A 12,763-nucleotide genomic window follows, 5' to 3' on the forward strand; every position below is an offset into this window, starting at 1 on the left:
TTGTAACTTTCTCAAAAAGTGTCATTTATTTTTGAGAAACCCAGCATTACTGAGACATGCAGGCAAAGAAAACAAAACAATGAATGTTTTCGGCTCGGTGTGCTGTTCATGTTTCAAATAAAATTTCAGGTTTTGTTTCATTTTTTAATACACCAAAAGACAAGTATTTTGTTACAAATTTCCTAGAAGCCAGTTAAAGCCTATAGAACACTGATGAGGTTCAAAAGAAGCACACATTTAAAACACGTGCTAACTTGGATGACCAGTACACCCACTTCAGCAATGTAGATTGGTGCTTTGCTCTCTTTCAAACATGTATAGTGGAAAAATACCTCATTACAAGCAAAGAAAGGCCAAAACCAAAGATGGGTTTATAATACCAACAGAAAAAATGATCCATGGAAGAATTCTGCTGAGCAGCAGCTGGTTAACTGTTCACCAGCCTCAACTTCCTACAGGCCTCAGCTTCCCCATGTCTGAACTGCAATTCTTTTGAGTGATGGTAGTTTTAAACCCAACTGGAAGACACCATTTGGTAGTCCCTCTAAAAATGGAGAGGAACAGTTACAGCCAGGCAAGGTAGTGACATGAATCTTGAATTATATTTATGTCATTACTGACAACTCTGGTTTTCCGTTGCTTTTCCCCCTTTTGTTTTAACTTTCTCCATCATAATGGTTTCCTGGACTAACTATTTTTTTATTATGTGGTTTTATCAGACTCAAACCAGTTTGCATATGAAAATTAAATAACACTAAACATAGGTAATATCAGACAAGAATAAAGTTACAGAACACTAGCAATAAAGGAAAGTATCTTTTTCTTAACAACAGTGGCAGTCAGATCTGCAGAAGTCACCTCTATGAACAGAGGTAAATACAAGCCCAGAACCACTTATCTATTGGTATCTATGAAAGATCCTTGGCTTTGGCAGCGGGAGAACGACCTGTTTTTTCCCTCTTTGTCTAAGAAAGGGGTTAGTATATGAGATGGAAAGAGTGTGTCTGGCTGTCCAGTTATATTCTTGCTGTCATACAAACAACGCAATTCAACAAATATCCTGAATTCCAGCAACATGCTTCAATTTAACAGAACACAGCTATACCAAGCCAAGCTTCAGCGTTGCAGCTGGCAGACCTCTGGAAATGCAGAATTTTTTGCTTGTTTCCTCCATGGAATATGCATCCTTTCCATAAAAGGCAACCATCAGTTATTTTTGTTTCTAAACACTTAACAATACTCACATTCAAAATTATGTAAATGCAAGTGCTAGGAAATAAGCTGTAGTCAGAAGAAGACCAATTAAATTTTAAGTCCAGGGGTGTACATTTTTAAAACATCTCAGAATATACAACACCTCTGTGACCTAAAGTGATGCCCCTCAAAACCAGTAACTTTAAAACTGCTTACAGGAAGATCTGCCTATACACAAGAGAAGGCATTAAACCATGGTTTCCATTCTCATTCCACCATGCATCTGTGGTTCTGCTGATCTACTCCACAACAGAACTTTTAAACATCTGAAGGATGGTCTTTTGCTTACTAGGCAGTGAACAAATATCATTTGCATCACTGGTATTAACGACACAATTCAAAACTTTTCCTCCCTTAGTGCTATGCGATTTCATTCGGACTCTGGTAGGGGACTGCCAGTTTTCATTGCAAGAACCTCTCCGACTCTTGCGGTGATTTGTTTCGGCCTGGTTTTTTGGTACCTTTGAGTCTTTTGCCACCTTAGAACTTCCCTTTCTAGAAGGAGAGTCTTTCACAAACTGAGGCGGCTTGGTGCGAAGAAGATACTCATCTGGAGAGCCCTTCTGTCGATTCAGTGTCCTTTCCTCCTTGTTGATCCGTTTCTGTAGTTGCAGAGCCAGAAGCCTGTCCTGCTCCTCTTGCATACGCCTTTCATGCAATTCCTGCTCAAAGGCTTTCTGCTTTTGCAAGTTAAAATCATTTATCTGCTCCCCTTGGTCCTCTAAACTTTCCAGAATAGTTCGTCTCTTCTTACCAGGCATGCACAAGTCAACCACTGCTTCAGCTGGGGCCTCCAGTGACTTTCTTTTTGGAGTCTCCTTTGCGTTCTGCAGTCCCTCTGGTTTCTCTTCATCTGAGTGTCCAGTCACTTTTATTAGATCACATACTTCGCTTTTGTGGTCAGACATCACAGAATCTGTTGCTGACTGAGTACCAGCGCAAGTTTCAGCAGAGTTTTCCAGGTTTATGCTTTCTACCTGTGTTAAACTGCCACTGTCTGTCTCAATTCTACCATATTCTCTTTTGGATCTACAAAGAACTGTTCTAGACCCTTCCCTTTCTGTGATTCTATGAAGCACATGTGGAACTTCATCTCCTGGACAATTTGGTCCTGGTGTTTCTTCCTGCTTAATGGCAGCAGTTTCCCCTGAAGCTGAGGCACCAAAATAGTTCATGCATGATTCCAAAAACAAATCCTTAGGACTGGAATCTTTAATCACACCGGTCAGCTGTGGAGACAGTGTTGGCATTTCCTCTTGCTCATCCTGCCATGCAGAACCACTGCCTTCATTGACAGTGGTCTCCTGAAGAAAAGGGAGAGACTACTAATAATGTAAACTTACCAAAAGCCAACAGGTATAAATGAAACTCCAATCTCTCTTCTTGTAGCTGCACTGATCATAGCAACTCTGGGATATTAACTTGGACTGTTCTCTTTTAAAAAAAATATATACTTGCTCAACAATAATGAAAATATTTAAAACCACCTCACAAGCCTAGCTGAAGGACTGCACAACTGCAGCATTCTGCTCTTATCAACCACTCAATCAATTGGTCAAGCCTACCCATCTTCTCTTGAAGCCCAACAGGAAAGGTAAGACAGACATATGGAATGATGAAAATTGGAGTGCAACCTTCCTCCAGTGAGCTCCAGAACCGTCATTTTAGTTTTATACACCCTTGGTTGCAAACCAGAGCTCGCTGAAGACAGGTAAGACATACGTAAGGCTATACAAAAGAACTCTTGAAGTAAGCTGCAGGTGTGCCTCTGTGGACTGCCAAGCGTGGCTTCTTGCCTTTCCGCTTTGAGGAATCACAAATACTGAAGGTAATTCAAAAAGGACAAGATAAACTGCCCAGCGCTGATGTGCAAGGGGTATACAGGATTGGCAATCCTATACGCAAGGGGAAAAGAACCCCTAATTACTAACACTGAGATTTATAACAAAATTATTCTAGTTACCACAGAGCCAGAGTCACTCCTGCCTCTTTCTGCTGCTCTAGAGAACGATGCTGATCCCAATGTATGATGAAGTTTTGGAGACAGATACCTTAAAAGGGAAAAAAAAGCAAAACAAAACCTTTTTAAACTCTTTTTCTTTAACTGTCAGTCCTTTGCATTAATCGAGATCTTCAGGTTCTTTCTGCCAAACAAAAACAATAACAGAAGGGCAAGTGTTCCCTTCTCCTCCGTATTATCCTATAAGGAGACATTTTGACATTCAACAGTTAATATTTGCCCCAGATTACCTGGGGAAGTTGGACCACAGGATTCCAGGGAAGCTAATGGAGCAGAGGGACACTATACCAAGAAACAGACCAATAAGAAAAACTTTAATTACTTACTTCTGAATGTCTCCAGAGTTGCTTGGTTTGTTCTTCATCCTGCACAAATTAGCTGGGGACGTTTCAGGTGAGAGACTGCCTATTGGTGAAGGACTGCTAGGCACACGTCCTTTAGAATGATCATTCTTCAATGACAAGTAAAAATAGCATTATGTAAAACAAAACACAATACAAACTGGAGAAAACCCAGAGAATTACTTTGTTTCTGCTGCAGAATGAATTACTTTTGTCCAATGAACTTGAGAACTTTAAGTAATGGATAGTTACAGTCAGAAATGTTACATGTTCTGTACACTTGCCTGTACCTAGCATTAAGGGACAACAGGTTTTGCTCTAGTTAGTACACAGGCTTCACCGTTAGGACTATTACTGGGTAGCAAAAGCCAACAAACTAAAACCCCAATGCAAATTAACAAAAAACCCCCAAAACATAAGGTAAACTTTCATTGTACATTCCTTTTTTCAGGTTACAGACCTCAATTTCTTCCAAAGAAGTATTTTTAAAATCATTAAGAAAAGGAAGTATTTGGAAGAAAACCAACGTTTTAAACTGTTCCACAATGCAAACATCCAGCATACGTTTCAAGTGCATATTACACAGGTGGAAATGGTTGGGGTATTTTACCCTCCCACTGGCTCTTCAAAAATTAATAGTCAATCAAAGATCTGAAGTACTGGGGGCTGACAACAGCTTCTAATTACATTTAAAATAAAATTTATATTATTCAGAATTCTAACTTTTGCTTTGAAAAGTAGCTTGCACTATATCAACATTTTCTACTGTCCCCCTTGATCCTAACTCACCAGGCTGTTACTCAGCTGCCAGGCCAACTCTTCATCTTGCTTAAGCTGCTTCTCCATCTCCCTCCGTCTTTCTTCCGCCAATCTGTTTTCCTCCTCCTCTTCTGCTAGAAGCCGTTGAATGTATTCCTCACTTGCCTTGTTCTCCTCTTGTTCATGCGCTCGCCTTTCTGCCTCCACCTAAGAAGTTTTTTTAAAATACACCTGGTGACTACTGTCAGACCACACTACGCCAGAACCTCTCAGATGTGAATGATCCACTATTCACAGAGACTCCGCACACTTCAAACCCAGTATTTAATTACACAAGCCTCCAAAGAAATAAGAATCAAACCGATACTGCATGGAGAGTCTCCAGCTTGATACCACTGACCTACCTTTTGGTAAGACTATACCACTAACCCTTGCTCTCCTGCAAGGTTAAATTCCATTACCTTTTCAAAATGTTAGTAACAAGAACTAAGATCTCCAAATACGCGGATCTACAGAGAAACTCAGATCAAGATTCTTTACAAGGCTGGTTGCCAGTTAGACCACAGCATTTGCTCAACCTGCTTGCATAGCCGTAATCCCAATATTGGTGCAAGATGCCCAAAAGACAGCACACCTCTCTTCTGGAAGAGTCCTGCTCTCTTGAAACACTCAAAGCCCAAAGGGTGAGACAAGAATTTTAGATCCGCCTTCCTTATAGCAGATGCCCACTCTTGATAAATCAGTAACTCCACAAGGACTGCAAAGTACTTCAATAAAGCTTTCTTAACTGGGAAACGAAATTTGGAACCTTGCTTTAGAGACGAGTGCCAAGCTGTAATACTACACAAGTTATGTTATGGCCGAGTTTGTCTCAGATCCTGTATTGATGCCTTATGATTGGCACCAGACATACTTGTTTCACCGCTTTTGGGCGCTATCTCCATTAACACGATTGCTGCCGAGCAATCTTGTCCCCTAACTGCCATAAAAGAGAACCCTACAGTCCTCTGCTTCGTGTATTACCCCTGCTCTTGTAACAACCACCAACGGGGCTGTCAGGGAAAGGAGCATTCCGACACTATTGCCAATTGTAATTCTTACTACTACCATGTCTGAAGTGGAACAAGATCCTTAAACAGGCAAGCATTAAGAGTTCTTTCAAATATTTTCCAATTTTCAAATGAACACAGATCACACAGGGAGAGAGCAAATAAGAACCTGCTGTGTGTTCATTACTGAAGCTCATCTAATTGTGGTCTGTTACTTAAGGAGGGAAATCAAGAAGGCACATACAAGACTAGAGCCCAAACAGTTCCAGATTTTCACATTTGCTAGTCTGAAACACTTAATGTGCATTTGGGGACCTATAAAATGCATTCCAGTATGTGTGGGCAGGGATGCAAATAGTGAGAGGTGACACGCTAACCCCAAAAGAACTCTTCTGGAAACACGAGGTATTGAAGCTCAAGATCAGCGCATCCCTACAAATAAGAAATCAAGCAAAGGGGGCAGGAGACCTGCAAGGATGAGTAAGGAGTTTCTGGCAAAACTCAAACAGAAGGAAATTTATGAATGTGAAAAAAGGGACAGGCCACGTGGGAGGAATATAGGAACGTCAGAGCATGCAGGGATGTGAAGAGGTCTACTAGATATTAAAATCTGGTGAGGGAGGTCAAGGACAATATGAAGGGCTTCAAGTACATCAGCAGCAAAAGGAAAAACAGGGAAAGTGTAGGCCCGCTGCCACACGAGGCATGTGCCCTGGCAACGAAGGACACAGAAAAGGCCGTTACCAAATGCCTTCTTGTTTCAGTCATTACTGCCAAGCCTGGCCCTCAGGTATCCCAGACCCCAGAGGCTCAAGAGAGGAATTCCAGAGAAAGGAAGACTTTCCCTTGGTTGAGGAGGATGGGGTTACAGATCATTTAGATAAACATGACACCCACAAATCCATGGGTCCTGATGGGATGCACCCCTGAGTGCTGAGGGAGGTGGCAGATGTTATTGCCAGGGGCAAGACTTTGCAAGGTCGCAGAGAACAGGAGAGGTGCTTGAGGGCTGGAGGAAAGCCCTTGTCACTCCAGTCTTCCAAAAAAGTAAGAAGGAGGGCCCAGGAAACTAGAGGCCAGTCAACCTCACCTCCAACCCTGGAAAGGAGATGGAACAGCTCATCCTGGAGTTCATCTTAAGCATGTGGAGGAAAACGTTACCAGAAGCAGTCAACATGGATTCACCAAAGGGAAATCATGCCTGACCAACCTAATAGCCTTCTATGATGGAATGGCTGGCTGGGTAGACGAGGGGAGAGCGGTGGATGTTGTCTACCCTGACTTTAGCAAGGCTTTTGACACTCTCCCATAAAATCCTCATAGGTAGGCTCAGGGAGTGTGGGTAAGAGGGGTGGACAGGGAGTGAACTGAGAACCGGCTGAACAGCAGAGCTCAGAGGGTTGTGACCAGTGGCACAGAGTCTAGTGGTTGTAGGGGTCAGTCCTGGGTCCAGTCCTGTTCAACATATTCATCAGCAACCTGGATGAAGGGACAGCCAAGGTTGCTTGATTATGCAAAACTGGGAGGAGTGGCTGACACCCCAGAAGGCTGCACTGCCATTCAGTGAGACCTGGACAGGTTGGAGAGTTGGGTGGAGAGGAACCTAGCTCAACAAAGGCAAGAGTAAGGTCCCTCACCTAGGAAGGAATAACCCCATGCACCAGCACAGGCAGGGGCTGACCTGCTGGAAAGCAGCTCTGTGGAGAAGGGTCTGGGAGTCCTAGTGCACAGCAAGTTAACCATGAGCCAGCAGTGCGCCCTTAAGGCCAGTGGGATCCTGGGGTGTTCTAGGAGGGACAATGCCAGCAGGTCGAGAGAGGTGAACCTGCCGCTCTGCTCTGCCCTGGTGAGGCCGCATCTGGAGCGCTGTGTCCAGTTCTGGGCTCCCCAACTCAAGAGGGACAGGGAGCTACAGGAGAGGGGCCAGCGGAGGGCTATGAAGATGACCAGGGGACTGGAGCATCTCCCTGATGAGGAAAGGCTGAGAGAGCTGGGCCTCTAGCCTGGAGAAGAGAACACCAAGAGGGGATCTTATCAATGACTACAAGTACCTTAAGGGCGAGCGTCAGGAGGATGGGGCCAGGCTCTGTTCAGTGGTGCCCAGGGACAGGACAAGACGCAACGGGCACAAACTGCAACACAGGAACTGCCATCTGAATACGAGGAAGAACTTCTTTACTGTGAGGGTGACAGAGCAAGGGCACGGGCTGCCCAGAGAGGCTGTGGGGTCTCCTCTGGAGACACTCAACACCTGCCTGGACACGACCCTGTGCAACCTGCTCTAGAGGAACCTGCTTTAGCAGAGGGCGGGACTAGCTGATCTCCAGAGGTCCCTCCCAACCCCAACCACTCGGTGACTAACAGACCTGCCTGGGCATTCTGCTGTGTGGGTACCACTACATCTTTCGCAGCCTGTGAAGCACACCTACTTGCCAAGGACAACAAGACAGCATACGCTACTGGCACAACTGAGAGGGTAAGGTAGGAGGTGTAGATCAACTAGCACAAGAAAATGTGTGTTGCCTCGTGTCAAATCCAAGGCTGGTTTAAAACTTGGTCAAGTTAATCAGTAGGAGAATAGAAAAGCAATAGATGATCAATTTGTATACACAGGTGCCCTCAGAAACACAGGTGTTTTTAGAAAAAAATGGTGTATGAATAGGAATTGCTTGTTCAAAGACTAAGTGTACTTGAAGGATCGTGTGAGTTAAAGCAGGCCAAAAGAAGATTATGATCCAAGGAGGACCTTGGAACCAAGGCAGAGACCGGAACCGAATAGATGAATCAACTGGGACAGAGTCAGGTGATGGATTCACAGAACTGACAAGACCAAAGGAAACTTTGAAAAACTTTGGACATTGAATAATGATTTGGTAAGTGTCTATAAGCTGTGCTGCCTCCCTTTGTTCTCTGCCACTCACTGAGGTGGTGGCCTAACTCTGAGTTGTGATTAAAGAAAGCCTAGCAGTACCCATGTCTGTGTGAATTTTTCCTTTAACAGCAATGCCCTTTTAAGTTCCTTTCTTTTTCATCAAATAACATTACAGCTGTTTGTGTGAACAATTAAAATAACTAGACACTAAACATTTATGCTTTTTAACATATTTTTAGACTTACCTTGCTAATCTCTGCTTCATATTCCTGCCTCAGTTCCCCAGGCTTGCTCAGCTGGTGTTGTGGATGGGGGACACAGACTAATTGAGAGGAAGAAGAGGGGCAGGGGGAAAAAAAAGAGGAGTGAGGAACAAAGCATGATCACAACAGTGGATGATGAAAGATTTTAAGATTACTTCCACACCCTATCACAGGAATGTTTTGAGTTAAATCAAGCGCTGTGAAAAAAACCCACAGCACTTTGCACTAAAAAAGGAACAAAATAAAAAAGCACTGTGTTAGTGAGCAGCAAGAACAGTCAGTGTTTTCCAAGCATCGTATATAAAGCAAATACATATGCTGCTGATAACTTACATCCCTTGCTTTTTGTGATGAAAAAGACTTCATAATACTGCAAGTGGAATGACGTGTCACAAAGCCAACCTCCCAATTAGCCTCCCCCAAGGGAACTTACAACATAATAAACCCCAAAATCCTTCTTCAAAGAGTTAATCAGATTTCACTTCCTTTTCTCTGACACCACAATTTTAGGCTCAGAGACTCTCGCACAGACTGAAGCCCTGGAATTTCTAACCAAACTAATTAACAGTGTCTAAAACTTGAAAATTTTCTAAACACTTCACTTAAAACTTGACAGTAATAAATACACACACGCAAACATTCCACTTACAGACTTTACAGCTGAAGCTGTATCAGTAAGGAATAGCAAGGCTAGGCAGCCATACATGGACAGTTTGTGCAAAACGCATGAACAAACATCCACTTCAGTGATCACGCAACGTGACTTACCCTCTGTGCTACAAACGAAAGAGGCACGGATGGCCATTTCTCTGCCTCACAAGCCCCTTTCACAGCAGAGCTCTGACACTGCATTTTCTAGCAGTAACACACCTGTCTATGAGCAGTTTCTTATTTCACAGCATCCACAGTCCACCAACAGTAATTACCTTGGTAAAACAGAGACATCCCAGAACAAGTGACATTTTACTTACTTTCCTCTTCCAAATCCTGTCCGTTAATCCTGCGTTCACACTCCTCCGGGTAATTCTTCTGAATTTTTTCCCAGAGTTCCCAGTTGATAAGTGTATTTCTGCGGGCATTGTATCGTGCCCAAGAAGAGACTCGACGCCGACAAAAAGGGCAACAAAGACTGGCCTTTTCAACTGTCAGCTGGAAACAAGAATTACAGAGGGTATGGTTGCATGGCAGTGTCACAGGCTCCACAAAGATTTCCATGCAAATTTGGCAGAGGCAGTCAGACAAGGAAAGCGGAGCCTCCAATTTCTTCGACATACTGACACAAAGTAGAGGAACAAGTCTAGTACAACATCAGTACCTGAAAGCAAAAAAGAAACATTGATTTTACTTCCCGTAATGGATATAAAAGAAAATACATAATGCTCAGGTTTACGGCTACTTTATGAAAATGTTCGTGGATTTAAGAAGTCTGCTGAAGTGGTTACTTTTGTTTACAATCGGAGAGATTCTCAGCTGCCAGAAGATGACTCTGCTCTTTCCAGAAGTCATGAAGAAAGGGTAGCAGGATTTCTTTCCTACTGCAGTTTCCTGCAAGTTTTAACAGGTGCTTTCAGGATAGCAAGGAGGTGGTAAGGAGGTGGGGGGAAAGATGAGAGCTCTTCCAGCATTTAGTCCTTACAATCAAGCAGCTATGCTCACATTTGGTGGATATGTTATCACAGTTACCTTAACCTTCCATTCTGTCAGTTTCGTACTTGGTTCCACCACATTCTGTAGGTGAAATACAACACCCCTACACCTCAGATGAGAGGAGGTTCTTCCTTGTTCCTTCATTTGCTTAAGCTGAGACTAAAAAGTCAAAATACTTTTCATTAATATAAGCAAAGAACTAACCAAAGTATTCCACACTTCAGCATCTTCTCGCAGGACTTAAGCTGGTGGAGATCATCCAGCCTTTCTATCACCAACGTTCCTCAGAGGGTTTTTCCACTTGGCCCACAAAACCACTGTGGAACAGAAAACAAAAACAACAGGCACATACAGCAAAAAGGATAAAAATACTGGGGTTTAAGGCACAGGAGCTTAAGAAAGTTCTTACAAGCTTCTTCAAAACAGCCAACTTCAGAGAGAGGAGAGGTCCTGAGAGAAAACACTGCAGCTTCAGCCACACAGAAACTCGACATGGAGGCAAAGGTACTTTTAAGTTGGGTTTTATTGTTTCTGCTCTCTGTTGGTTGAACAAATCCTTTAATTTTTTTAAAAAGGATGCCTGGTGACACGGAGACACCTAGTTTTACAGGCGGTTAGTTAGAGAAACCTCCGAGTCCACGTACGCCCGTTCTGGGCCTATTTCAATTTGTAGGTATTAACAAATACCAGGGGTCAGGCGCGGGGGGCGGCGGGGGCCCCTAGGCCGCGCAGGGCCGCCGCGCCACAGCCAGGAGCGCGGAGCGGGAGGAGGCTGCCCCCCACCCTCCCCGGCTCCCCCCCTTTCCCCCCCGCTCCCCGAGCGCTCAAAGCGACGAGTCGGCACCCACCGAGCTGCGTCTCCGCGGCGGGACGGCTGCGGCTGCCCCTCCGGCCCGGCGGCAGGCGAGGCCGCGGCCGCCCGCAATGGCCGCCGCCGTGGCGCTGCCCGCGCGCGCCACCCCGCCCCGTCCGTCGCTGAGGCGCCGCTCCCGCCTCCCGGCCGCTCGCTCCTCCCCGCCGCGCCTGCCGGGAGACACAGCGGCCCGCCGGTGACGGGGACGGCCCGCCGGTGACGGGGACGGCCCCCCGCCGGGAACGGCCCGATCCGGCGGGGAAGGAGCCCCCGCGTTCCTGGGGGGCCGGTGCCCCTCACGCTGCCGGGCCCTGAGGCGAACGGGCCCCGGCCGCCCCGCCCGCCCCTGAGGGCTGCGAGGGAGAGCGATCCACCCATCGAGCGGTCCCGCTAAAACGGCAATCGGCGCCCGTTGCTGCACATACACAACAGAGCAATCGTTGCCCATGCCTGCAAATATGTATGTATAACACTGCAATCATTGCCCATTTCTGCAGCTTTATATATGCATCTCTATTTATAACATGGCAGTCATTGCCCATTTCTGCAGGTTTTTATTTATATATATGACATAGCAATCTTGCCCATTTCTGCAGTGTTACAGATACGTATAAAACACAGCAACCATTGCCCATTTGTGTAGTTTTATATATATATATATATATATATATAAAACATAGCAGCCGTTGCCCATTCATGCAGCTGGGTGTGAGGGCAGAGCCATCGCCCGCCCTGCAGTCCCTGGGGACTGGCGCATGTGCCAGAGCCCGCAGCCACCCCAGCGTCCCTGGCACCGGGCAAGGGCCGAGCCGTACCCCTGCTCACCCTCCTCCAGCACCAGCCCCACGAGCCGTACCCCTGCTTCACCTCTCCTTGTACCCCTGCTCACCTCTCCTCACACCCAGCCCCACAGGCCGTACCCCTGCTCACCTCTCCTCCGGCACCAAGGCCCACAGCACGTCCCGGCTCAGCTCCTCCGTCGCCTCTTCCTGCAGCTCGAACCTCTGCGCCAGCCCCTGCAGGCTGGTGTCCAGGCGGGTGAACCGAGCCTCCAGGCTCTGCAGCTGGGCCTCTACTCTGGAGGATGGAAAGCGAGGGCGCTGGGTGAGGGCTTGGCCCTGGCAGCAGGTGACACGCTGCGCTGAGCGGCCCCCGACCCCTGCGGAGGCTCCTGACAGCACTGTGAGTGCACATGCCACGAGAAATTCAGGTGTTTTGACACAGCCCAGGTCTTTTCGGCCCTTCCTCGTGCAGAGGTCTTGTAACTTGTAAATGCAATGCAAGGTTTGAATTTAGCTATGTCTGCAAGTCTCGACTGTTTGCGTTAACATGAGGGGTGCAGGGTTTTTCCTCTAATACATGTTGAGGTGATCTATGCTTTTATTTGTAGTGTCATATCTTTTGAACAATTCTCATTTGCCATTGGGCAGAACTTCTCATTCCTCCCCAGATTAACAGCAGAAGTAATAACCAAGCCACCTGCAGTGTTTCTCTTCTCCTGTCAGCTCATCCCGCTCTGGTTTTCCCTTTTATAAGACTGTTCTTCCACAGAACTGTGCCGTAAGAAGACCTTAGTAAAGCAGCAATAAGAAAACTGCTTCCTAGCTGGTATTTATTAGCTGCCTTTTCATTACTATCCATTGCATTTTTCCTTATTAAAAAAAAAACAAACACAAAACCAAACAAAAAACCAACACAAAACCAC

General features: G+C 45.7%; 1 protein-coding gene across 7 annotated transcripts; it reads right to left on the reverse strand.

Moving 5' to 3' along the window:
- RNF168 (ring finger protein 168) lies at window positions 1-11,210 on the reverse strand. Of its 7 annotated transcripts, none has more exons than XM_055817296.1 (8): window positions 11,054-11,210; window positions 10,242-10,364; window positions 9,530-9,873; window positions 8,541-8,617; window positions 4,405-4,581; window positions 3,601-3,725; window positions 3,218-3,305; window positions 1-2,576 (listed from the first exon to the last, which is right to left on the reverse strand). In XM_055817296.1, exons 3-8 carry the CDS (start codon window positions 9,828-9,830, stop codon window positions 1,494-1,496), a joined length of 1,851 nt encoding a protein of 616 aa, XP_055673271.1. In that variant the 5' UTR covers window positions 9,831-9,873; window positions 10,242-10,364; window positions 11,054-11,210; the 3' UTR covers window positions 1-1,493. The 7 variants fall into 7 exon arrangements, with proteins under 7 accessions (XP_055673271.1, XP_055673269.1, XP_055673270.1 ...); XM_055817294.1 differs by lacking the exon at window positions 10,242-10,364 and adding an exon at window positions 10,410-10,522; XM_055817295.1 differs by lacking the exon at window positions 10,242-10,364 and adding an exon at window positions 10,410-10,743 and having other exon boundaries at window positions 11,054-11,203.
- Between the last annotated feature and the right edge of the window lie 1,553 nt (window positions 11,211-12,763).

This window comes from Falco peregrinus, chromosome 12 (genome assembly GCF_023634155.1).
Source record: "Falco peregrinus isolate bFalPer1 chromosome 12, bFalPer1.pri, whole genome shotgun sequence".
In the NCBI taxonomy this organism is placed as follows: domain Eukaryota; kingdom Metazoa; phylum Chordata; class Aves; order Falconiformes; family Falconidae; genus Falco; species Falco peregrinus.